General features: G+C 33.8%; 1 protein-coding gene across 4 annotated transcripts in view; it reads left to right on the forward strand.

The window, feature by feature from the left end:
• LOC126979646 (calmodulin-A-like) overlaps window positions 1–27,164 on the forward strand; it is a 222,324-nt gene that overhangs the window by 178,373 nt on the left and 16,787 nt on the right. For 3 of the 4 annotated variants that reach the window (XM_050829100.1, XM_050829099.1, XM_050829098.1), the window contains exons 2-3: window positions 15,740–15,824; window positions 17,496–17,668. In XM_050829100.1, coding sequence (XP_050685057.1) covers window positions 15,740–15,824; window positions 17,496–17,668 — 258 coding nt within the window. Of the gene's footprint in view, window positions 1–15,739; window positions 15,825–17,495; window positions 17,669–23,606; window positions 24,028–27,164 lie in introns of those variants that run through there. The other variant, XM_050829101.1, reaches the window with a different exon arrangement.

A 27,164-nucleotide genomic window follows, 5' to 3' on the forward strand; every position in this document is an offset into this window, starting at 1 on the left:
ATCTAAATCCAGCACACTCATGTTTGTTGAGAGGGCCTGTTGATATTATTATTCAATTTGTAATCGGTATGTGATGAAATGTTTAACATTTTGAACAACTGTAATATTTCAAGGAAGACAAGTATAATTTGTAATAATATTTACACATTTCATGATGTTGACTTGTAATAGATTAAACATTGTGTTTTGACAAGCCTGTGGTAAAATATTCGTCTGTCTTCCTTGATAGTAATGGGTTGGGATTTTGAATTCGATTGAGTAACAATTTAAATTTTCTGGGTTGATGGATAGTTATCTAAAGATATAATGTAAAAATACAATTTTTTCTGTAAACATATGGCATAATTATGGATAAAATTACAATAAAAATTATTAACAACAAAACCTAGTAAATCAAATTTAAATAAAATTCATGAACAGGAAAAAATATGGGCTGTATTTTAATTTAAAAAACAATAGGATACTAACCACAATTGCAACGAAAGAAGTATAAAATAAATGGTTATGCCTTAGATAGATAGATATATAGTCTAGGTAAACTGATAACTATGAACACGTCGAAAAAATAGTGGTGAACTGTTACCTTCTATTTTCAGCAACGCAAGCATACTAAAATAGAGACATACAGAAGTAATATGAAGCTCATCATACCATCATGCACACTAAAATGATAAACTTGGCCTGTTGTTATGCATTGCCTAACAGCAAGAAGCTCTATCTAGACGTTTAAATTTTCTAAGAGTTATAGGGTCAATTAGTAAATATTTAGATAATATTTCACTAACTACAGTATCTTTCCAACCAAAACATTATAATTCTGACTGATTCATGACAGAAAATGATGCCACCTAGTCGGCACATTGTCCCTTTGGAAAAGTAAATAAATAAGAGGCATTTATTTCAGGCATAATAAGAACCATACTTACAAAACAATTTAGACACTGGAAAGGGGTGCCAAGTTTAAAGTAAAATTAAAGTAACTAAAACTATATATTGCCACGGACTAGTAAAAAAATAAGGACCCCGTGTCACCTTACATAACAGTGTAGCACCAAAACAAGCCGATTAGCGTGTAAATGGATAGCCCCATGCACACACTTACACTACTACAGGCCGATATGTGGCCATTATGAGAATTGCCATCGTCTGTGACAGATCAGTTTGCGTCTCAATAAAATATTTTGAAAATGCCGTCGTGCGTTGTGAAAAAGTGTAAAAACGATACTTTATAAGCATTTGTGGCCATATATGATTATTTAAGGGAGAAAAAATTGTGTAACGAGTATCCCCCGTAACCGAACACACTAGCATAGTGGTGCTTCACTTGCTAATATCACGGCGCGGAGTCCTTCTTTTTTTACTTGTCCGTGTATATTGCAAATATTTGTGCAGTAATTTTTTGTTCTTGTCCATGTGAACAGATTTAAAAATAACTAAAAAAAAATTATAATAAAGGCTGGTTCCGAATACGCAATAATAATAACGCACTGAGTAAAAGAAGATGTAAGATACTTTGATGCACAAATCCTCGAAATGTATCTACGGGTAAATGATTTTTTAACCGACTTCAAAAAACGAGGAGGTTCTCAATTCGTCGGTATGTTTTTTTTATTATGTTTGTTACCTCAAAATTTTGTAGTGGGTGAACTGATTTTGATAATTCTTTTTTTATTTGAAAGCTGGTGCTTCCCGTTGCCAGTTGGGACGTTGTGTCCTATTCCAGTACCCATTTACGCTCCCGTTCCCAACATATTATATGAATCTTATTTCGGGGAAGATTGCTATGGCTTGACTTTCAGTTTTTCACAAATCCCGCGGGAACCTTTGATTTTTCCGTGATAAAATATAGCCTATGTCCTTTCCCAAGCTCTAGTCTATCGCTGTATCAAATTTCAATAAAATTGGTTCATTTTATCGGTTATTCATATTTATAATATTAGTAGGGATTATAATAAAGAGGAAAATTTTTATAGATAATAGAAAAGCGTATTCAAGAACTTCTTCTTCTTAGTCTTGAAAGAGTGATAGCGGTCATTTCTTCTGAAGTAATAGTTCACTTTATAATTTTACAGCTTTTCCTCTATAACTGCCGTATAATTCGTCCAAAGATATTACAATTTGGTCAATCCATCTAATGGATGATCTGAATTATGCTCGTGTACCCTCAGCTCTTCCCTGCACCGCACTTCAATTGACACAACCCAAGTCCAGAAATGTACGAAATAATTAATAATTTTATGAACTAGTTCACATAATATTATATCAGTGACACATCAGTGATGGCAAATCGATTACAAATATGCTGTCAAATATATACCCTACAATATAATACAGACTTGAACAAGAATTACAACAAGATCCTTTCCCTTCTTTTTGTATGATTTTTTTTTAAAAAGGATTAAGATTCAATAGCTTACGACTTTGACACACACATAGTTTGAATTAAAATTAGAATTAACACGTTAACAGTAAAAGGTAATTCCTGAATTAATATTCCATTTGAAAAATAAAATGAACAAACGGAATATTTACTCAGGAAAATACATGACTTTGCAGCCCGTTTTATGCAAACTATTCAACTATGTACACACATAGTCTTTCCGCAGTCCATCCTTTTTGAAATACAATACATATTTTTTATTCGTTTCAGCACTACAGTCAATACAATTGCTGGGATTTTTTTGGTTAATACTTTATTCCATTCGCTATATTTGCAGATCAGCAAATAAATATTTACTTTTGTTGTCCGCATCTTCCTACTAAATAAAACTCAGATAATGAAACTCTTTTATGTAAGCTAATAATAGTCGTAATTATAGTTCTAAAACATTTATTACTTTATTATCATTTTTATTTCAAATTATTTACATATGACTTAATAATTAATAACGCTATTTATATAAATAATTATAAAATAAAACTTAAATAATCTAACAAAATTAATTAATTACAAATAGAAAGTATCATTGAGATCGCTATCAGCAGGTAAGGTGCCCATGAAGCTGGCAACGTTACCTCTTTGTATAGCCAATATATATATATGTAGTTCTAAATGGTTCTAAACTCTTGGAGTGATTATGAGTTAAGAGCAAAGAAAAATATAAGGAGACCTGAACATTGAATGAAAATGACTGGATATTTGTTCAGTTTGGTTCGAAGGATATCCTTTGAATTGCAAAAAATATTCATTACCTAAGTGCAGCACAAAAGCGCCAAATGTATGCTCAAGCTTATCGGATGCAAAGACGCGTCTATTAAAGGCTTGGACTGGGTCTTATTTGAAAAAAATAATAAGTCTATGCAATGAATAATATCGTAATAATTTTTAATATGATGCAGGAGAATAAACGTGCTTCCGAATTACTTGATGTTAAGGATAGCAATATATGTTGCTGCTACTAGTTTCACTGTCTGCCAAACGTTTTTTTTTTATGAAAATAAGGCACAAGACGAGCAGGACGCTCAGCCGATGGCAATCGATACGCCCTGCCCATTACAATGCAGTGCCGCTCAAGATTCCCGAAACCCTCAAAAATCCTGAGCGGCACTACAACTTCGCTCGTCACCTTGAGACAAGATGTTAAGTCTCATTTGCCCAGTAATTTCACTAGCTACAGCGCCCTTCAGACCGAAACACAGTAATGCTTACACATTACTGCTTCACGGCAGAAATAGGCGCCGTTGTGGTACCCATAATCTAGCCGGCATCCTGTGCAACGGAGCCTACTGGTAAACGTTGCGTCCATACGTCTATTAGTGGACTGTATTTTATAAACTGTAATAGCTGAGATTGCAAACAATAAAATCTAAAATGGAGATTTCAATATTATAAATGTTTACGTATTGTTTAAACTAAAGCATACGGTAGTTTTCTGAATTCTCATTAATAATGCCACATATGACATTCATGATATATTTATTTGTTTTTTTTTTGTAGAATCCTGAACGTAGCAACATTCTGCTTTTCATCTCCCACTATTTTACTTACTACCTTTAATATGAACAAAAAAATACTATTATTTGTATGTGCTACATATTGATAGATTTGAAGTCGGTTCCAAGCCAAATGTAATAGTAGGTACCTACACTCACCACGCGTGACTTGCTGTTTATCATATTAAGTTTTATATTGTTTAGGGCTTGGCACGGACTTAAAACCTATCAATAGATCGCACATATAAATAATCAATTATCTATAGTAGTATCTAGTATATTAGAAAAACCATCAAAAATAATTCTAAAGGAATCAATTTTGAGAAAATAATGCCTTTTATTGAATCTTCTATATAATTCTCTGCTACAGCACTCGACTTCCATCCTTCATAGCACGTGAGAACAGTTAAGTCCGCTCCAGAATCTGCCAAAAGGGTCGCAGAACTTCAACGAAAACAATGTCCCGTATACAGCTTGATATCTGGCAACTTCGAATAAGCAGCGTTTTCTTGTACCATGTTAGCAATTTTATTTATTTCACATAACTTGTTTGAAGCACTTGTCATTTTGATAACGGTTGACAAGCCGATTGGTCTTCATATCACCAGGACGCAGATACAGGTATTTCTGTACAATAGTTTTGTATTCTTCTCGGATTACGAAGGATCTGTCAAATCTTGTTTTTGTAAAAGTTTATTGCACCTGTAAAAAATACCAAATGTGAATAAAACAAGAAGTACAGGTTACAATAAAATGCGCATTTTAAAAACACTATGGTTATACTTTACTTATCCACCTATACATAATTACTTACTTTTACGGCAAGAAAGTTTTTACCGGGCCCTCATCAAGTCTCCACATTTTAAACTAAGAACACTTAGGTTAAAATCAGATATTTTCAAATATGTGTCCAGCTTTACGTCGTTATTAGAACTGACTGTTGATAAATTGAGTAGGTACTCCAAGGAGTGGAAAGTTGTTTAGTTTTGGCTAAGTACTGGAAGCAGGCTAAAGACATAATTTCTGAAAATTTCTTGTCGTTGCATTCTCCATTTAATAAAATTACTATAGGCTTTCATATATTTCTCACGGGATTTTGCAGATAATAGATTATCCATCACATTTCTTGCGTCACTTGTAATACTTTCAGGAGTTAATTCTATACTCTTATTGTCACTCGAAGAACTCATTTTTAAAAACAAAACCATGAATTTTTAACAATCCGTGAAAATTGACGAAAACGCGTGCTGTCGCGTTTTAATTTGATTTCTTGGTTTTTATTCAGCCGGCGGCGCGACTATGGGCCGTCGTGCCAGCCAGTATTTATTCAAACAATATTTGCGTTCAATTTCTTTGACGCTGAACACTAAGTTCCAAATTCAAAAAGTGCGCGGCAAAAATTAATGCTGCGCACTTATAAAGAGGATTAAAAACTCATTACTGCCCGCTTAAAGTTTCTTATAGACAACACCATCTTTGGGTACACTTAAAGGCGAATAGCGTCATTTTCGAATAGATGGTATGAAACGTATATTCCTTCACCATTTACACACTTAACTATTGTATAAAGCAGTTGATCCAGTTTTTCTGATGGACGTCTTGAATGGCCTGTTAGGTAACCTACCTCCAGATACTTCCATTTTTAAACACCTTTATTATTTTTTAAATATCGTATCAAGTACGGCCCACGCAGTGATCTCTCTTTTACTTTTATAAAAGTATTTCAAAAGAACAATTGACAGCCTTTCTTCATTCATACCTCAAAATTGACGTGGATGTGCTCTGTGAACGGTCGGATAACTTGCCGTTGCGTAGAGATATCGCTTCGTTGTGTGTCTTCTACCGCATTTACCACGGGGAGTGTTCCGAAGACCTGTTTCACCTGATTCCTGCCATCTTCGCACGACACGCCACAAGTTAGGATATCATCCCCACCATATGAAATGTACGGCGGTCCTCCAAAGTACGACCTTCAAGGAGTTTTCTTCCACGTTCTACAAAGCTGTAGAATGAGCTTCCTTGTGCGGTGTTTCCGGAACGATACGACATGGTTACCTTATAAATAATATAAACAACAAAGGCATACAAAGATTGTACTCACATACAAACTGCAATTGAAAAGTTCCAGAGACTATTGTAACTCGGCTACCCCGCGTATTGTTCTGAATTCTTTTTGTCTCTATAGAACCGATAGACTTGATATTGCAGTCTGTGAATACATTTACAGCCGATGCAACCACGCAAAGTATTACAAATAAAATGAGCTTCTCTACAGCTCCAACTATTGTACTAGATGCCTTTTTCGTATTGTCTATTCTAATTGTTAAACTTTTGTTTCTGAAGTTGGAAACTGGCTATTCACTGAGTAATATAAAAATGTTTGAAGTGTTCTGCTTTGGTTCATTTTAAAAATAAAATTCACTAGATCAATTTTATTTTCCTAAAAATATATTGTTGTTTCTACTTCGGTATGACATGAATGCTTCTAGTGTTTCGCTTAACTCCCTTAGTTTTTTTTTAATATTCTGTTTCACTGTCTGAGTGATAGAGTTACCGAAGCTTCTTTGGACAGAATGCTTTTTTGCCCTCAAGTAGTAGTGCTCAAGCATTATTGTGCTTTGGTTTGAAGGGTGCCGTAGCTAGTGATATAACTGGCCAACAACTTATCATCTTATGTCTCAAAATGCGGAACGCAATTTTGGGTTTAATCAAGAATGCTGAACAACTGTATTGTAACGGAGAGGGCTTTTGCGAATCACGGGCGAGTAAAAAAAGAAGGACTGCGCGCCGTGATATTACCAAGTGAAGCACCGTTATGCTAGTGTGTGTGTGCGGTTACGGGGGATACTAGTTACACAATTTATATCACAATCATATATGGCCACAGATACTTATATAGTATCGTTTTTACACTTTTTCACAACGCACGACGGCATTTTCAAAATATTTTATTGAGACGCAAACTGATCTATCACAGACGATGAAAATTCTCTTAATGGCCGCCTATCGGCCTGTAGTAGTGTTAGTGTGTGCGTGGAGCTATGTATTTACACGTTAATCGGCTTGTTTTGGTGCTTCACTGTTATGTAAGGTGACACGGAGTCCTTATTTTTTTACTCGTCCGAGTTGCGAATATGATAGCACACAGATTAGCACACAGACGTGAAAATAACTCTTTTTAAAGCGTACTGTTCATTGCTCTACTTGACCAGCCTGTGGGCATGCTACACGAATAAATCGTACAGCTCCCTGCGAGTCCAATACAACAACGGCAACAGAGCACTGTTGAAGCTGCCTTTTTAGTTGCGTGTCAGCTATGTTGGCACACGCAGTGGAGCTATAATATTGACACACGTTTTACACAAATTATCTTGCCCCAAGTTAAGCATATATAGCCTGTGTTATGGGTTACAAGACAATGATATATTTAATACAATATACTTACTCAAACATACATATATTCATATAAACATACATAAATACATTTAAACATCCATGACTCGGAAACAAATATCTATATTAATCATATAAATGCTTGCACCTACCGGGATTCGAACCCGGGATTCTAGCTTAGTAGGTAGGATCGCTAACCACTCGGCTATACAGGTTATTAGCTATAACGCCGTTCTTCGTAAAAAAGCAGCTTTTCTACTCAGCCGAGTTCGAAGCAGCAGTAACAGTTATCTGAAAGCGATAGCCGACAGCGGGGACTGTCTGTATGTTGGCCATTTAATAAAAATAAATATTTCCCTTCATAGATATAATTACTAACACAGTTAGATTATAAGTTTACTAACAATGGATCGTAGTTATCTGAAAATAAACGTTTTATTATTTTATTATTATTATTATTTAAGGGTTGTCGCTTGCAGAACATACGATAGAATCGTGTTCAAAACGCAAAAAATGCACAAGCTGAAAGATTTTGATTAAAATGAAGCAACGTTCGAGTTTCCGACCCTTCCAAATATAGTGTAGAACGTGACGATAATTCTGAATTAACGTAACTTGGCGTAGTTTGCCCAATATTGTCATGAAGTATTATTAATAAGTCAAAAATTTTATAAAAATACGTGAGGCGAAAACTTAAGGTTGTTCTTGGGAGTTGTGTAAGATATAGCATATTGAAATTATAGACAAAAAAGTGTAGAAAGCTAAATAGTTCAGGAGGAATTGGCACATGAGTACTGAAAACTATTTCACCTCTTTTTTTATGTGATCCTCTTCAAGTTGCCCTACTGATGATATAAATGCGTGTTGCCATGAGGCAACCTCTGCCATATTGTTTAAATTGAACCGGAGATTTTTTTATTATTTTTAAAATATAAAAAGAGACGAGCAGGTTATCAACTGTAAAGTAGATTCTGTAGATGAAGCCACAACCTGAGAGTTGAATAAAGCATACAATATTTATCAATGATATGTCACTCGAACGGTTAGCTCAGTTGGGAGAGTACTCGCAAGGAACGCGAGTGGTCGAGGGGTCGAGTCCCGCATCGTTCATAAATATTGTTTTTAAATTTTATTTGTGTAACTATGATTGTGTTCTTTGATGATCTATCAAAGAACACAATCGTAGTTACAGTAGCGACATGTAGCCGAAAGCTCATCGATCCATAAGAAGTCATTTCCACTTCAAAAACATAAATTATATTATTTAAATGTGCTATATTCGCGTGTATCAATAAAAATATTAACCAATAATTACTAATGTAATCAAGAAGCTTTAGCGACCTAGCAAGCCTTGCAAGACCTTATGTCGGGTAAGTTAATTAAACTTAATGTTTGTCACACAAGTTTGTTGCTAGCATCCCTTAGCTCAGATTCGGGGCGTTTAACTTAAACGACTACGAGATAATGTTTATGTACTTTTAATGATGTTAAACTTGCTTTTGTGAAGCTCTTCAAATTTTATTATTCTGTATTCAAATTCGTTAGTTGGTCAGGCTCATTACTAGAAGTGACATGTTAGCGATAAGCATGTCACCTCACTGGTGACTCACAGATCGCCAGCGAGTAGAAGATGTGCATTAAGGCTTGTGTATATGTCAATAAGAGGTTTTCTCCGTGTAAGTGTTCTTTATTGAGTGAATATAAATGAACAAAAAAATATATGTTTTTTATTGGACTTTATATTTTATTTTGAACGTTTAAAATTATTCTTATAATGTTATAAATAGATGAAAAAAAAATCTCAAAGTCAAGACTTTTTTGTTTGAATTTTTGTAACTACGCATACATTTTTGACTAGATATTTTTCACAAAGTGTACGATTGGCGATTCAATATAGTGACTTATTAGGTTAAAAATAACTATTCCTTGTTTTCTATATCAATTCGCATGGGCGACGGGCGGCTAACTAACTGTTTGTAAACTCTTCCATAACCCGCAATCATACAAGTGGTAGTAGAATTATAGCAATCAAGATATTACATTTCACAGTAAAGAATTTCATAGAAAGTCTTTTTCTTATTAACCTGTCTTTTTTTTAATAATATTTATATCATCTGTTATTAATTTGAGTTCCTTTATTGTACTCCAGCAATTTTTCACGCTATTTCTGCACAAGTTTGAAAAATATTCAAAGTTTGAAAAATATTCAAAGTTTGAAAAATATTCATGCACAGCAATGTAATGTATGTTTCTAGTTATAAAGATGACAGCCGACCCACGAGGAATAAGCACTTAATTTGTATTAGTTCCGTTACTTAGGTTACTGTTGACTTTAATTAATATAAAAAATTACTTTATAATATACCGGCTTCGTCTCAATTGTATTCTTAAACTAAATTTTAACATGTTTTCGTGAGATGCAAATAAATTCCTTAACTTCCTAGAAAGTGTACAAAACAAATGTGTAACGAAATTTAAAAGAATTGTTAAAATCGTTTGTGTGGGAATGGTTATTATAACATAAACAATTTTTGAATCATACCAAAGACTGGGAATGAAGCGGACACCCTCAGGCTCTTTAATTATAAATGTTTATTGTACTATATTACATTGTAATCCATATTTTTTCTTGCGCCCGTTCTTCTCAGGTCTGAAGCAGTGTATTTTGAATGGGTGGTAGTTTTTGACGTTCAATAAGCGATTTTGAATAAACATATTTGAATTTGAATTATTTTTGTTAACGACGTGTATATGGTATTTAATCTCTCAGTGAATTCGCGGCAGAAACAGTCAAAATACTTGTTTTCGTTTTACAATACACTCAATTGGCAAAAGCACATCGTTTATTCAACAGACCCAGGCTTTTCTGGGTTTTATGACCCACAAAATTAAACTCATACACAATACGCAATACATAAAGCTAACTTTTATCGTACCGTGCATAAATATGTCAATAAAGTTGATCATAACATCCTCACAAAGTCAGTGAGTAAGTAGCTCGTAATTTTTACAGCTTTATAGTCGTTTTCCAAGTGTTATTTTAACGGTCTCGTAACCTGTAGTTTGTAGTTGATAAACAATAGTTAAACGTCTATTTATGCCTATGCTAGACGATACGATTAAGTGGATATTTGTATTGATTTTTAAATTTCAATGAATTGTTTGATTTTATTTCCGTCGCTGATTACAATCATACAAAAAAAGCAACCGACTTCAAAATACTATTTCAAAGCAATAGATATAATATGCACTAAAAAGTATGAAAATAATTGAGTATTTTTATACAATCTAACAAATTTATCTAATTCTAGTAACGATTATTGTTATTTTTGAAATCGGTGTCCTCCCGCCGCGACCCCTCTCTCGCCTCTCGGCTCCTCACTTCGCGCGTGCTACTCAAGCACATCTCACCTATAACTATGTATGTAGATACAAACCTACCTTGGCTGACACCGACTCCAATAATAACAATAATCGTTACTGACTCGCACCCTTGCAGTAAGTCGTCAAGGAGTTCCATTGGTCATCATATTTGACTACGACAATTACATACCATAACGACGGATATATCTATCGTAAGATAGATGACCCAAATATCCGGATAGCATAAAAAAGATTTGGCCTAGTATCGTTAATTTGCTCCTAAGAATTGAAGAGTTCCGTTACTTTGTCATGGATTTTATAATCAGAACCTAACCAAACTCTCACCAAACTTCCTTTGAAGTATAAATAAAATATAATAAAAAAAGTATTATTGAAATCAGTTGGCGCGATATTGAGATATTCGTAAATTTGTCGTGCACACTTACCTATAACAATTTAAAGACTTTCATGGTTTTCTCATGGTTGCCATCGTCAGACCTGGACCAATTGCAATGGGACCATATGGGAAGCACCAGCTTTCAAATAAAACAAGAATTATCAAAATTGGTTTTCCCAGTCCAAAGTTTTGAGGTAACAAACTTAAAAAAAACAAAGACGAATTGAGAACCTCCTCCTTTTTTTAAGTCGGTTCAATATACTAATTAATCCAGGAATTTCAATTTGATGGGGCTAATTGCTCACATATTAAAAAACCATTTTTGGTGAACTTGTTTTTGAATCTCTCAATTAAGGACGAACTCTATGGAGAGCGCATATAGGATCCCGCTCGAAAGAAGGCTATCCTTTCATCACATATAGGCTAAAATACAAAATCTGCCAAGGTTACGTACCAAGACGATGTAACATTTCAAATCGTTTCCAACTAGTCACCAGTGGGAGGCTCCTTTGCACAGAATGCAGGCTAGATTATGAGTAAAACAACGGCGCCTATTTCTGCCGTGAAGCAGTAATGTCTAGACATTATTGTGTTTCGGTCTGAAGGGCGCCGTAGCTAGTGAAATTATTGGGCAAACGAGACTTCATATCTTATGTCTCAAGGTGACAAGCGCAATAGTAGTGCCGCTCAGAATTTTCGGGTTTTTCAAGAATCCTGAGCAACACTGCATTGTAACGAGCAGGGCGTATCAGTTAGCATCAAATGAACGTCCTGCTCTTTTCGTCCCTTATTTTCATAAAAATTAAAAATAATGTAAAAACTAAAATGTGATCTGTTTAATACAGCTTGGGTAAAATATATTTATAACCAATTTTTTTAAGTGACGTCAGCTAAAACAATAGTACCATAGACTATAAAATGTATATCATCTTCTGATTTCTCATTACTTTTATGGTTTGTATTCTCTGTAATATATCTTTGAAGGAGCTGTTTTATCGCGTCAGGATGTAACCCTACAATTTTCGTATCTCAGATTAGAACTGTACATAGTCATATACAAAGCCAACCTTAAACATTCTTTTCACTTTTTTACCCTAAATTGCAAGATCTATGAGTTCCATTACAGTTCTTAAAGCTGATGTCATTTCTATAACGTAGGATGGTCGTAAATTTAAAGAGCGCATCGACCGCACAGTAAAACATACGAAAATCACTGTACTAAAACAAACCGAGAATAATTATCACATGAAAGATTGCATATGTTATTAAAAATAGTTATAGAGCAGATTTTCATAAAATAATTTTCGCTAAGCGAGTTTAAAATAATTGGACGTTATTCCAGAAAAACGTTCCAAACCACAATCATGTCGAAATTGAGTTAAGAACACAAAACTGGTCACGTGATTCATATTAACGGACTGAAAAGAAATGGCAGCCCTACTGTCACTCAGCCCAACCCACATGTATGGAATACACTAATATCTATTAAACTTTGAACACGAATTCCTTAAAATGTGATGTTTGTGGCTTGGAGAGGATAGGCAATAATACTGAAACAAAGAGAAGATTCTATTGCAAATAACATTTTTGACTTTCACAAACTTAAACTAACACAGTTTACATAAGTATAAAATAATCTCTCGTTCTCATAAGTCTCCATTGGCTGCAATACAGTCCTTTAAACGTTGAGGCCAGTTAATAATAGAAGCTCTTTCCATGGGAAAATTCTTCACTGCCAATCGTACGGATTGTTTTAGGGACTCCAAATTATTATGGCGCTTAGAGCAAGCAGTACTCTCAGAGACTGACCATAAATCATAATCCAGCGGATTAAGAACGGGTCTAGACAACGGCCAGTCTTCAGCTCTGATGAAGTCCGAAACGTTAGTTTCCAACCAAGACTGCAAGAGCTTTATGACCCGGCGCCGAATCTTGCTGGAAGGACCATTCGTGGTTATTGAACATGGTGTTGCTAAGGGGCTTCACTACCATCCCAAGAATAGTATCTTGATTCACTTGAGCCCATTTTTTTCACAAAATAATGGCTCAGTCACTCCTTTATAGCTAATACCCCACCAAACCATCACTGAAGTCGGATAGACCCCACGTTGCACTCTGTCGACTGATTGGGACGCTTCCTTAGAGCTATGAGCCGTTGACAAAATGACCGTATTTATACGGTCATTTTGTTTGTTAAAATGTTGCTCAAAGGTAAAAAAAACTCATCCGTAAAAAAAAAACTGTGACCATTTCATTTCATTCTACGGTCAATTCTGTTTGTGAAAAAAAAATTTTTGCGTACCGCTTCAGTAGTTGTCTCAATTGTACCACCCTATTCTTTTTTAAACTATCATTTAAGAAATGACATCTCTTATAAGTCTTAACCTCTGCAAGTCCTAAGTTATCTTTTAAAATATGCGACATTCTTCTAGGTGCTATCTTCATCTCCCGAGATAAAATGTTTTGCTTTCGGACAAGATTTCTTCGAATTCTTTTCCTTACTGCTTTGACAACTGTTACAAACAGAGGAGGTCTCATTGTACCTATTAATAGCCCGCTGCACCAACATTTTACTAATACCAAGCGCATGGAGAGTTTTAAAATTGCATTTGGCTCCATACGTACTTGATCTGGATAGAGGTTGTAGAAATCTCTCGGATGATAATTATTTATAACTAGCTGACCCGACAGACGTTGTTCTGTATATAATAAATAAAATAATGTTTTTTTTTTATGAATTTGTCAATAATATATCATAACATCAAAAATTACTTCGTAAAATATGCACCCTGCTGTCGTAATGCAATTGTTTCAAAGCAGAACTGTCAAACCGTGCGTCAATAAATTCTCTCATAGAAATTATGTATGGACACATCAAAGGAAAAACTAATTTGTTGTTTTTATTTAATTTAGCAGCATTTTCCTATTTATTCACCTTTTAAACCTTCCCTGTACTTCCACAAATAATTCAAGACCAAATAAAGCCAAATCGGTCCAGCTGTTGTCGAGTTTTAGCGAGACTAACGAACAGCAATTCATTTTTATATGTATAGATTAGTCTCCATAGTGTAACATAAAGTCAGAGCTGTTCCATTAATAGTTGCCTCTGAATTTCACGTAACAAATTGCGCAATCAATGGTTATGATCCTCATTTATTAAATCACAGTGCGTTTCATCAAAATGAGCTTGACGAATGGCCCTTTGTGCATTTGTGATGATAAAGTTGGAATATTCAATATGAAATTTAAGCACTGAGGCAATTTCCATAGTAGATTGCAAAATTAATCTCTACTAATTCTTTACAACCTAACATGTTTCCTATTTTAATTATTGATAAAGTTTTCAATATTGATACAATAATCATAACTCTTTTATGTTTTTTTTTAATAGTCTATATAATGAAGTGAAACTTCTTTAGCAGCGTGGAGCACTTATCTTGGGATATAAAAAGTTGAACTCGCGTCAGTAGACGTTGCCTGATCGAAAATTCGTAATACAGTCGTCGAAATTATGGATGAAAGATTTATAGTTCGGCTATTTCAACTAAATAATCATCATTACTACTAGTAGTTACCAAGTAATGTTCAAGTTTTCACTTCTGCCGGCTATCCCGGAGTGCAACCAGTATTTTTTTTATTCCCGAAATGTTAATGTAAAATACTTAAAGAGTGCCATTGAGTCCTATTTCTTTTAATGTAAGCTCAATTTTCCAAACTGATGGTAAACAGAAATGTATCAATAAATTACATTTTTTTAACATTTAAATAATATTTTTTTATGAAAATAAGAGACGAGATACGCAGGACATTCATCTGATGGTAAGTAATACGCCCTGCCCATTACAATGCAGTGCCAGTCAGAATTCTTGAAAAACCCAAAATTTCCGAGTGGCACTAAAATTGCGCTCGTTACCTTGTGACGTTTCACTAGCTACGGCGCCCTTCAGGCGAAACACAATAATGCTTACACATTACTGGTTCACGGTAGAATTAGGCACCGTTGTGGTACCCATAATCTAGCCGGAATCCTGTGCAGAGGAGCCTCCCATTTTCTGAATCAGGCCTACTCTTGGTGTCTTCGTGCACTGCCAGGTGTTTTGGACTAGTGAACTTCTCGCATTTAGGTCCGTGTTCCAAAATCTGTCTCAATGTGTTATCAGTGATTAAGTGTATTTTATCACTGTTTCAAAACGTGTGCATAAATGAGACAAGATACAACTTCACCACGGAATAAGTATTAGGACGCCCTCTGTAGTATGGGCCTAAGCATCAGAACCACGAAATATTGGCTACAACTCTCCTTAGTCAGCATATTAAGTTTTGCTGGTTTTTAAGACTTTTTCTATCATTTTTGTCCCCCAAAACCAAATAATTGTGAAAACTTTTAAATGAGATTATTCCATGAAAAACATCAAGATTTATTTGAGGTTATATTATATCATTCTAGTTAGAAAATGAGGGTGTAGATTAATAGTATTGTCGATTTGATGAAACTGTTCTTTAGTTAAAGAAATATAAAAAGTTCGCTTACAGTTTATATTATGTGAGTACATACAAATGTAGGTATAGTTAAGCGGTGCCCCATTTAAAGCGAAGTTCAGTTTCCGTCCAACGTGTGTTGTAGTTTTAATTAAGGTTTGTTTCTGTTGGCAGGCTCGGAACAAACCAGCCGACGGTGGAGGTCATGTCAATCAGAAAAACGTAGCTGGACAAAAAGCGACGCAACCGTGTCAGAAAGGTAAGTGTAAGTTCACGGGCATTTTGTTTTAAAGAAGCACACATTATTCAGAACTTCTTCTTCTTTATTTTATTTATATAATTACCATTTATTTACCAGCGTTCTTATTTCATTATAATTTAATCTGCCAAAATTTGTTAAAGGCAATATATAATGCTGTAAAGTTTGCTTAAAATAAATAAATATATTAATATTGTTTGTAATATAAGCTCTATTATTGGGATGAAATTATATTAAGACCGTTAATGCATTATAAACTGCTATATAATAACTATACAGTATTTTTTCGTGTGTTTGTTGGGCTTTGCCCACAAAGCTATTTATTTGAAATTCAATTAAATTACATAATATTTAAAAAGAAAAGAACAATTATTTTCAATTATAGTTATAATATTGTGAACGGTGATTGGTTGCCCCATATTTGACAATATTATTAACTGTCAATTGAATAACCAAAAAAATGCAAATTTACCGTTCGTTTCCTAGCTAGATGATCAAACATTTTTTTTTTTCAACCCGCTTATTGATCAATTTGAAAATTCTATTAAAGGTACAGAAAAGAATAGTTTGTATGCGTATAAGTAGAATTAGGAAGTAATATTTGATTAAATAAAGGAATTGGCGAATGCTTAAAACTATTCGAAACGAATCCAATGTTATATCTTTTGATTAGATGCAGGCCCTTAATTAATCTAGCCACGTCTTACGCATTATTTACATGAAAAATTTGGTCTTTACTTGTGATCGAGAGAGAGCGACTTGTTGCCGGCGTGTCGCTTAGAGCGTGAATGGCTACTGGTTAGGTGATGTGCATACAAAAATACAATATGCCAATTCCAAAAAAAAAATATTTATTCTGTTTCTAATGTACTAAATTACAGACATAGATTCGGAAATTCTATGAATTGATATGTATACTAATTACTAGCCGTTCCCGCCCGTTTGGCTGGGCGAATTTTAAAAGCAAAAAACGTTGGAATTCGAAAGATAAATTTCGCATCGAATGGTGATAGTTTCATGTCGATACGATCAGTGGTTTAGTTAGCCATGAAAGAGCCTCAAACAAAGACCATTTTCAGTGTATATATACTATACCTTTTATTTTTACAAATATGCACTTTATTATTATATATATACCAGCAGTTTTTTATATCATCATAGTTTTAATTATTTCTGATGGCCTAACAAAACTGAAATTACGTGGGTTTACGGTTTAGTGTAATTTTATCTGCTCTGAGGATCTTTTGTTGAATTTCATCTTATACATATTAAACAGACCCATCCATTGCCATTCATTGTCATTGTTTTATGCTCCACCAACAAATACTAAAATGTTCAAAATACTTTTAAATATCGGGCTTGTAATAAGTATAATATAAAATTTAATAATATTGATTTACATACTTGTTCGATAAAACAGTTTAAGAAAGTTATTATTAGAGAATACTTGTACAAATAATTTCATTTAAGTTAGCTATAATCCGTTTTGTTTCTTTTTTGTTTTAAAGTCTTGTAAGTTTAAAATTTTGTTTATCCTCTTTTTTGACTGCTCACATGATATGTTGTATATTAGTAGAAACTTTATTGGTGTGTGTACAAATTTTATGTGCATTTTTATAAATGTTTTAATACTGTTTGTTTCCTAAAACTAAATAAATAAATAAAATCCAGGTGCAGGCACAAAAGGTGGTCCCAAAACACCAGTGAAGCCTTCAGCACAGAAGGGATCCGTGAAAACAGCTCCGCCGAAGCAGGCAGCGGCCGCGGCAGTAAAGACTCCTCAGGGTAAAAAAAAGAAGGGACACAAGCATCAACAGTATGAGCTCATCGTCACGATCAACCTGGTGAGATGTTCCCTTACATTATTTTTGCCAAGTCAACTTTATAATTGAGTTTTTTTTTATACAATTACCAGGTCAAATTAGGAATACAATTAGAACGGTATCCTTCATTGCGCTAAGTATTTTTTTTATGGAAAAGGAGGTTCATACGAGCGTAGGGATGATATTATGTGATTAGCGCCGCCTACATTCTCCTGTAACACCAGAGGAATCAAAGGTGCTTCGCTGGCCTTGTAGAAAAGTATACGCACTTTTTTTGAAGTGTTCGTCTCGGAAACACCACACAAGGAAGCATTTCACAGCTTTATTGTAGGTGGAAGAACATTCCTTGAAAAGCGCACTGTGGAGGAAAGGCACAAGGCAAGATGGTGAGAATGGTATTCTAATTTATTACATGTCGTGCGAAGGCGGAAATTGGCGGCAGGAAACAGGTCAAACAGATCTTCGGAACACTCCCCCTGATTAATGCGGTAGAAAACACAAATAAGCAACGCCAAGTGATCTAGCTGTTTACAGAGCTCTGGATCCATGACAAATCGAATAGCTCTGCATGTGGCCGGCTTGAAGTATTACTGTATTAGTAGTCATTCAAATGTATACGAATAAACTCCCACATCATGTTACTGAATTTCCATTATATCAATTTAAGCTTCATACTAAAGAAATTTTAATGAAGAAAGCGTATTTTAAAGTTCAGGAATATACTTAGTCTGACCATAAATACTGTTACATTTAATTATAAACAAAATGTTACGTTTGAATTTGGAATCTTTACAATTGAGCAACGTTTTAATAAACAAAATGACCGTATTTATGCTCAAAACTCTAAGTAAGCTTCCCAATTAGTAGACAGAGTGCAACGTGGGCATTATCCGACTTCAGTGATGGTTTGGGGGGGATTAGCAATGCAGGAGTGACTGAGCCATTCTTTTGTGAAAAAGGTATCAAAACATCGGCACAAGTGTATCAAGATACCATTCTTGGGAAGGTAGTGAAGCCTTTTGAGTAACACCATCTATACTAATATATAAAGCTGCAGTGTTTGTTTGTTTGAACGCGCTAATCTGTTGGGTAGTCCATTTATCGAGGAAGGCTATAGGCTATGTTTTTTTTTTCAAAATTAGGGATCCGTAATATAATTGCTATTTTGTAACACAAGGTGTAAAATCGAAAACCTATTTTTGCGTGGCTGCAAAAACTATTGACAATAGAACAAAATGATGTACAGGCTATAATATATGCAATATTTTATTAATTATAAAACTATCGCGTGAATTATACTTTATATAGCAAAACAACCTTTGCCGGGTCAGCTAGTTTAGGTATAAATTGTGTAAATAGTAATTAAATAAAACCTTTAAAATGTACCGTAATATTTTAATTATTTTATAGATATTAATTTACAGTAGACTAAGTAATCGAGAGCTAGCTTGCCGGGTCAGCTAGTGTTCAATAACCATGAATGGTCCTTCCAGCAAGACTCGGCACCGGGTCATAAAGCTCGGTGAACGCAGTCTTGGTTGGAAACTAACGTTTTGGAATTCATCAGAGATAAGGACTGGCCGTCGTCCAGTCGTGGTCTTAATCCGCTGGATTATGATTTATGGTCAGTTTTAGAGAGTACGGCTTGCTCTAAACGCCATGATAATTTGGTGTCCTTAAAACAATCCGTACGATTGGTAGTAAAGAATTTTCCCACGGAAAGATCGCGTGCTTCTATTGATAACGGGCCGAAACGTTTAAAGGACTGTATTGCAGCCAATGGAGACCACTTCGAATAAGCTTTTTATATTTTAAATTGTTTTATATTTATGTATTAAACAAACACACTGTTAAAGTAATAAATGTTAATTGCATTAGAATTTTTTTCTTTATTTCAGTATTTATGCCAAGGCTAGGTATAGATAATAAAAATGTATGGATTACTGTAAAGGGAGGATAAAACTTCGTGAATTTCTTGACAGTTCTTCTCAGAACAGGCCTTCTGGTAGTCTCTCGAACATGGCTTCAAAATTGACTTTCATTAACGCACTAATTCTAACTAAATGAATAAAGAAATGTCATTTCATCATTACATTTCATTTCACCGTACTATATCGAGGAGTAGGGGTACTTCTGTACTCCTCGATATGTGTGTCCAAAAGGAGTGTGGATGCGATAATTTGTTTTGGTCTTTAGGGATTTTCTCTCCATTCTGTGATTGTAATAGATAATGAAAACTTTTGATATATTATGATTGATATTGTAACGTGTGAGCCCTACCTTCACAGGCGCGATCGTATCTTTTATTATCCTTTAGTTTTCTAATAAAATTTGAAAAACCTAATTTTATGAACGATGCGGGACTCGAACCCACGATCTCCGGCGTTCCGTGCCCGTGCTCTAACCAATTGATTAAAGTTCACGGGGAAATACTTTTAAAGAGACTGTCCACAGTGACAAGGGATATGCACTGTATATGAAGAGCGCTGCCAGCGGAAAGAGCAGTTTTTATGTGTATTGTTTGAAAAGTATCCAAATAAAAATAAAAGATAAAGAAAAGTTGCGCAAAGTAACTAATACACGCAGACGAAGTGGCGGGTAAAAGCTAGTATTATTCTAACAGAATGTCAGGTGCCATCAATCGAGAAATTAAAAAATTAAAAACGGGCGAAGGCGGAAAATTACATAGATGATGGACGTTCACGCTCCGTCATTTCGCCGGATGACAGCGCTTCGAGTGTCTTTGAAGCATCGCCAATTATTAACTTATCTTCTCATTTTAATTTTGAACTAACTGCCATCCGTTGCTCTGGGTATTAAAGCGTTTTAATTTTATTGAGATCTTAACTACTTTTTTAATTAAAACAGCCTAAGCCTAGATTTTCTCGTGGAATTTCGTTCAAAGTCCGTTGTTTCAGCCAACTAATGTCTATCTATAAGTATCTGTTAACGAAAAACGTTAAAAAAAAGTATATTTTTCGTCCCGGATTGAATTTTACAGTTAAACCGACACAACGACGAGTTATAATTAGAAGACAGGACTATTATTACTATTTTTGTTTAGCAAACTCGTCTATAGGTTTAAAAAGGAACAATTAATTTTTCAATCAATCAAATAACAGATTATTTGTTGTAAGCCATTATTTTTTGTGCTTCTTTAACTTCCGTTTTGGAATTGGATCCTCTCAAGAGGCACTACTTTTTTACTTAATACATTTGTCGAGAAGCTTTTTACTTAGGTGCAATTAGGTACTCCCCGACAATTCCACATATCCAAACTGAAATTCAAATAATGTTTATTAAATATGTTTTAATCTAATTATGTTACATTATACTTTCGTTGTTAAGTATAATTTTAATTTCAACCGTTGAATCAATATAAATTTCTGAATCTTACAATAATTGTTTGAAAATAGGGCTCATAAGAAGTACATCCCATAAATTCACAGTCTTTTTAACCAATATTTTTTTTACAATTGATTATTAATAGTTATTTATGCAACTGTTGTGTAAAAAGGGGTATTAAAACACGAATGTGATAATAGTATCACATGAGTGTTTTAATAACTAATTATCAACAGTTCCATACAAGACTTTATTTACGCCCATATGAATCCTCTAAAAGATTCTGGATCAGTTAGCCTACTGCTAACATTAAAACACCAGTCCTAGTTGCAACCTAATATCATTCATTACTGATTATATACAAATAAACTAAGTATTAATGAAACAATTATTTATTTTAGTAGTAATTTACATTTTGTATAGTGCAATAATTTAAAATTCACTCGAATATTCTGCGTTTAAAATGAATCGCTCATTTTTTATAAAAAAAAAACAAAAATATAGAAGAAAAATGGCGGGGTTTCTTATAATCTACTTTTTTTTCGGCGCGCGACGTTCTGGTAGTGAGGAACGCGCGTAAACGAAAATGTTCTTTTTTTTTAAATTCATACAGATACCACGCATTGAGCAATAAGAATGTGGCTGTCAGTTGAATCTCTTTGCGCATGAAGGGATCAAAAAAAAACATAGGAGTGTTGTTATGAAATTCAGTACAACATTACAACACTCGTTTGGATGATGTAATGGTTATTAGAACATTGGGTGTTTTAATGTTGGCAATAAGCTAACTTATTCAGAATCTCTAATAGAGGATTTAAAGCATTGGTGTAGATAAAATTTATTTACGTATTAGTTTATGAGGAGCTCCTGATCTGATAGGTACAAATACAATTACTATTTATCACATCCACACATATAAACGCAAGAACCAATTATAACATAATATAATAAAATATCTAGTTATAATATATTTCATTGAATATTCATTACTAGTTTTTTTTTTATATATAGAGAGACCTGTAGTTGGGTGTTACATCTACACTATTACATAAATAAAATTCGTTCTAAAATCTACCAGTTTTACCTAAGCTCCTTTGCATAGGATGCCAGGCCACTATGGGTACCACGACGGCGCCTAATTCTGCCGTGAAGCAGTAATGTGTAAACATTACTGTGTTAAATTACTGGGAAATGAGACGAAAGAGTCTAAGGTGACGAGCTTGAGGTTTTTAAGAATCGTGCATTTCAATGGGCAGGGCGTATCAATTACCATCAGCTGAACGTCCTGCTAGTCTCATCCCTTATTTTTAACCGACTTCAAAAATGAAGGAGGTTCTCAATTCGTCGGTATTTTTTTTATGTTTGTTACCTCAAAACTTTCGACTGGGTGAACCGATTTTGATAATGCTTTTTTTATTTGAAAGCTAGCTTACCGTATGGTCTCATTGTAATTTGGTCCAGATCTGACAGTGGAATCCACGAGAAAACCATAAAAGTCTTATATTTTGCTATACATACGTATCGCAAAGTGGATGGTAAATTTACGAATAACTCAATATCGCGCCAACCGATTTCGATGATTCTTTTTGGATTGGAAAGCATATACTTCAAAGATAGTTCTGATTACGGAATCCATGACAAAGTAACAGAACACTGTCTGTAATGAAATTGCAAAGTACCTACGTTCATTGCTGCATTGAAAAATTTAGCATATTTACAAATATTTAGACAAATTGTTAGCAAGTGTACTTCAAATTCACTAAAAATCATAAAAAAAAATAACAAAAAAACAACCGCCTTCAAAAATACTATTCCAAAACATAGATATAATGTGCACTAAAAAGTATACAAATACGAAATTATTTTAATACAATCTATTTAATTAATCTTATTCTAGTTACGATTATTGTAAATTTTGGAGCCGATGTCATCCAAGATAGGTTTGTTACTACATACATAGTTATAGGTGAGATGTGCTTGAGTCGTGAGGAGGCGAGAGGCGAGAGCGGGTCGCGGCGGAAGGACACCGATTCCAAAAATAACAATAATTGTAACTAGAATTAGATTAATTAATTAGATTGTATAAAAATACGAAATTATTTTTATACTTTTTAGTGCATATTAATCTATTGTTTTGGAACAGTGTTTTTGAAGACGGTTGTTTTCTTGTTAAAAAGTTTTTTCATAAAAAAAAAAATATACTAATATTATATAGAGTTAAAGTTTGTGAGGTTGTATTGGTTAATCTCTGGATGTACGGAACCGATTTTGATAACTCTGTTACCAATGTATAGCAACAAACGAAGTGTTTTTAATGGTTATAAGGAGTATCTTAGGCTCTTAATTTGAATTTAATTTTAAAAAAAATTATAGCGCGAGAAAAATATTAAAAGTCCATATCAGTGGCCTCGTAGATGATAACTAAGCGGGTGCAGTCACGGGCGCTGCTTGTAGAGAAATATAATTTTAGTAGTTAATTGTTACAAAGGAACCTTGTTAAAATGATTACTCAGACAACCGCTATTTTGGCACCAATGTAGATGAGCCAATGTTGTCACACGTCACGCAAAAATACAATTTAAATATAGAATTAATATAAGTCAACTGTCACTGTTTGACTCGCGCGTATCACTTGCTAAGAATTAAAAGCAAAATCGAATACAAATTAAAAGTGACGTTCGAAATTTAAATTTCAAAAACCAATCATATTTGAGAATTACTAGTTATTCAGTGTATTAAAGTGAAGCAGTTTGAATGTGAATGAGTAACTTTTTAAATTTGATTGCGTGAGTTTCGATGGAAAGTAAAGCGTGTATGTTTCGGGCAAAGGCACGGTTACGTACAGCCGAGTTTCGGATATTGGAGAAAGTTTTGCCGATAAAAGTTTGAAGCGGGTTAAAATTGTTGAGCTTAACGCAGGCAATGCTAGAAGTTTTTGAATAAAAATGGAAAAGACAGGTGCTGATGATATCTACAAAAAAGAATATAGAAGAATTAGAAGACTTACGTCAGACTTTGCTACCAGACAGTTTTCTGTATGTATTTTTTTATTTTATTGAGTCATAAAGCGTTAATGTTGATACGGCTATTGATGTGTTCTAAAATTAGGCCTTAGCAGAACAATTAAAAAGCTCCACGATTCATCTTATATACATTTTTTTTAAATCAAAATTTTAGAAGGGAATTAATAGTTCTGAAATTTAAGAAGCTATTGTGCATTCTTCCGATTTATAATATTGTTCATTTTGTGAATGTGACCACCAGTCTCACCAGTGGAAGGCTCCTTTGCATAGGAAGCCGGTTAAATTATGGATACCACAACGGCGCCTATTTCTGCCGTGAAGCAGTAATGTGTTAACATTAGTGTGTTTCGATCTGAATTGCGCCGTAGCTAGTGAAATTACTGGGCAAATGAGACTTAACATCTTATGTCTCAAGGTGACGAGCGCAATTGTAGTGCCGCTCAGAATTTTTGGGCTTTTCAAGAATCATGAGCGGCACTGCATTGTAATTGGTACGGCGTATCAATTACCATCAGCTGAACTTCCTGCACGTCTCGTCCCTTATTTTCATAAAAAAATCAAATCAAATTGTAATAATGGTCATCTAGCATTTTCTCAAAAATCAAGTTTTTTTTTATATAAGAACATCAGCATAATACAAAGTCACTTGATTGCACTTACACTTTCATTGAATAGAATTCATTCAAATTTTTAATTTACGGAAATTAATTAATTTGCCGATTCATGCATTCCACATTTCACTGGATATTATTAGTGATTGTAGTGTGGTAATCCATTGACCCAGATTATATTTTACCTATTAACAGATATATAATAATAATAATAATATTGACACACTTTTTTACACAAATTATCTTGCCGCAAATTAGGCATAATATAGCTTGTGTTATGGGTTGCGAGACAACGATATATTTAATACAATATACATACTTAAACATACATAAATATATATAAACATAAACATCCATGACTCGGAAACAAACATCCATATTATATAGAATATTCATATAAATGATTGCACCTACCGGGATTCGAACCCGGGACCTAAGCACTCGGCTATACAGGTCATCGTAATATATATAATAAAATAAATAAATATTCGCGTTTTTACTCGTTGTTAAAGGAAAATTATACTGTTTACAAACAACTACAATATGTGTGAGTAATATTGCCCGTGAGTTCTATTTTAGTATTGAGCATTAAACATGTGAATTATGCGCTTGGTTTCACAAATCACTCATTAATTTTTGACGAGCCCGTAAGGTAAATGTTACACGAAGATAGATTGTAAGTTTGTTCATTTTTACAGTCACTTTAAAAAACTTAATTGTAAAAAATGAAACTAAAAAACACGCTTTGGTTGAAAAGATAATAGATGCAATTTAAATTTTACATCTTTTCCTGCTTTATCGACGGTAGATGAAAAAATTATATAAAGCAACAAAATCTAATGTTGAAAATTTAAAAATGGAATCATTTTATCAAATTAATGTTTTGTCCTAGGTGCTCGAAAAATCTACGAAGTTTGAACGAATTCTGGCCGTTTAAAGTTTGCCAAAATCGTGCCCAAATGAGTCGGTTACAAACAAACTAACACACAGGTGAAGCTAATAAAAAGCGTGTAATACAAGAATTAAGTCTTCATTTCATTTCCAGAGTTCCGTTAAAAATGTTCGTGTTTAGAATAGTAGGTACTTAATTCAATAATCTACATAATTTGAGGTTTCATAAAACCTTATTAAAAGCAATATTAATATGTTTTTTATCACACTTTCTATACATATAATTAACTGTACACTCCTCTGATTACGAAGTTTTTATTTTTTACTAACAATTAGTTACTTAATTACTATTTTAAATCTTGTAGCATTTTGTTTTTGTTTTTGTGGAGGTTTGAAATTCAAATCAATATACTATTATTCAAAATAGTAATACTAATACTACTACCCATTTGAAAATTTATGAGAAACCTGAACAGAGTTGGCGTAAGGATGATTTATGCTTGACCGAAGTTTTGAAATCGCACGGGGCACAGCTTACGCCTGCTACAGTCTAGCATGTATCATCCGCAAGGGCGGGTTTTGTCAAATTCACCCTGGGTATTTGTTAAAATAACTACAGTTAAATATCTAACCAGTGGTTAAGACCTCTTTCTGTTCAAAATATAATGTTAACAGTGGTTGATAATGTTGCCGATATTTAAATAAGTAGTTTTGTTCGATAAATGATTAAAAAGGTATTATTATTATACAAAATAAAGGTTGTTAAATTTGATGTAACTCTATATCGAGCTCTATCAACAACTAGCTGACCCGACAGACATTGTACTGTATATATAATAAATAAAATAATGTTTTTATATGAATTTGTCAATAATATATCATAACATCAAAAATTACTTCGTAAAATATGCACCCTGCTGTCGTAATGCAATTGATTCACAGCAGAACTGTCAAACCGTGCGTCAATACATTCTCTCATTGAAATTATGTATGGACACATCAAAGGAAAAACAAATTTGTTGTTTTTATTTAATTTGGCAGCATTTTCCTATTTATTTACCTTTTAAACCTTCTCTGGACTTCCACAAATAATTCAAGACCAAAATTAGCCAAATCGGTCCAGCCGTTCTCGAGTTTTAGCGAGACTAACGAACAGCAATTCGTTTTTATATATATAGATTTAAAATAGGAGGAGGTTTTTAATTTGTTTGTTATTTAATTTGGTTGGTTATTACTTTAAAAACATAACAATTTATTTTGATTTCCTAAAGCGACATCTCAAGTCAATTTCCTAATATGCAAATATTGGTGTTGATCAGATTATCAACTGTAAAGTAGATCCTGTAGTATCCACAACCTGAGAGTTGAACAAAGCATACAAGATTTTATGACGATACGTCACTCAAACGGTTAGCTCAACTCGCAGAGCACTGGCACGGAACGCCAGAGATCGTGGGTTCGAGTCCTGCATCGTTCATAAAATTTTGTTTTCAATTTTTATTTGTGTATTAATCCAAAAATTTAGGGTTATCACTTTAAAAACATAACGATTCATTTGGTTGGTTAAAAATTACAAAGTGTGACTATTGCACCGTTAAAGGTCTCGATTTTAAGAAATCAAGGCCTCTTTATCCAACTAACGCACTA

The sequence above is a fragment of the Leptidea sinapis genome, chromosome 3 (genome assembly GCF_905404315.1).
Source record: "Leptidea sinapis chromosome 3, ilLepSina1.1, whole genome shotgun sequence".
Lineage (NCBI taxonomy): Eukaryota > Metazoa > Arthropoda > Insecta > Lepidoptera > Pieridae > Leptidea > Leptidea sinapis.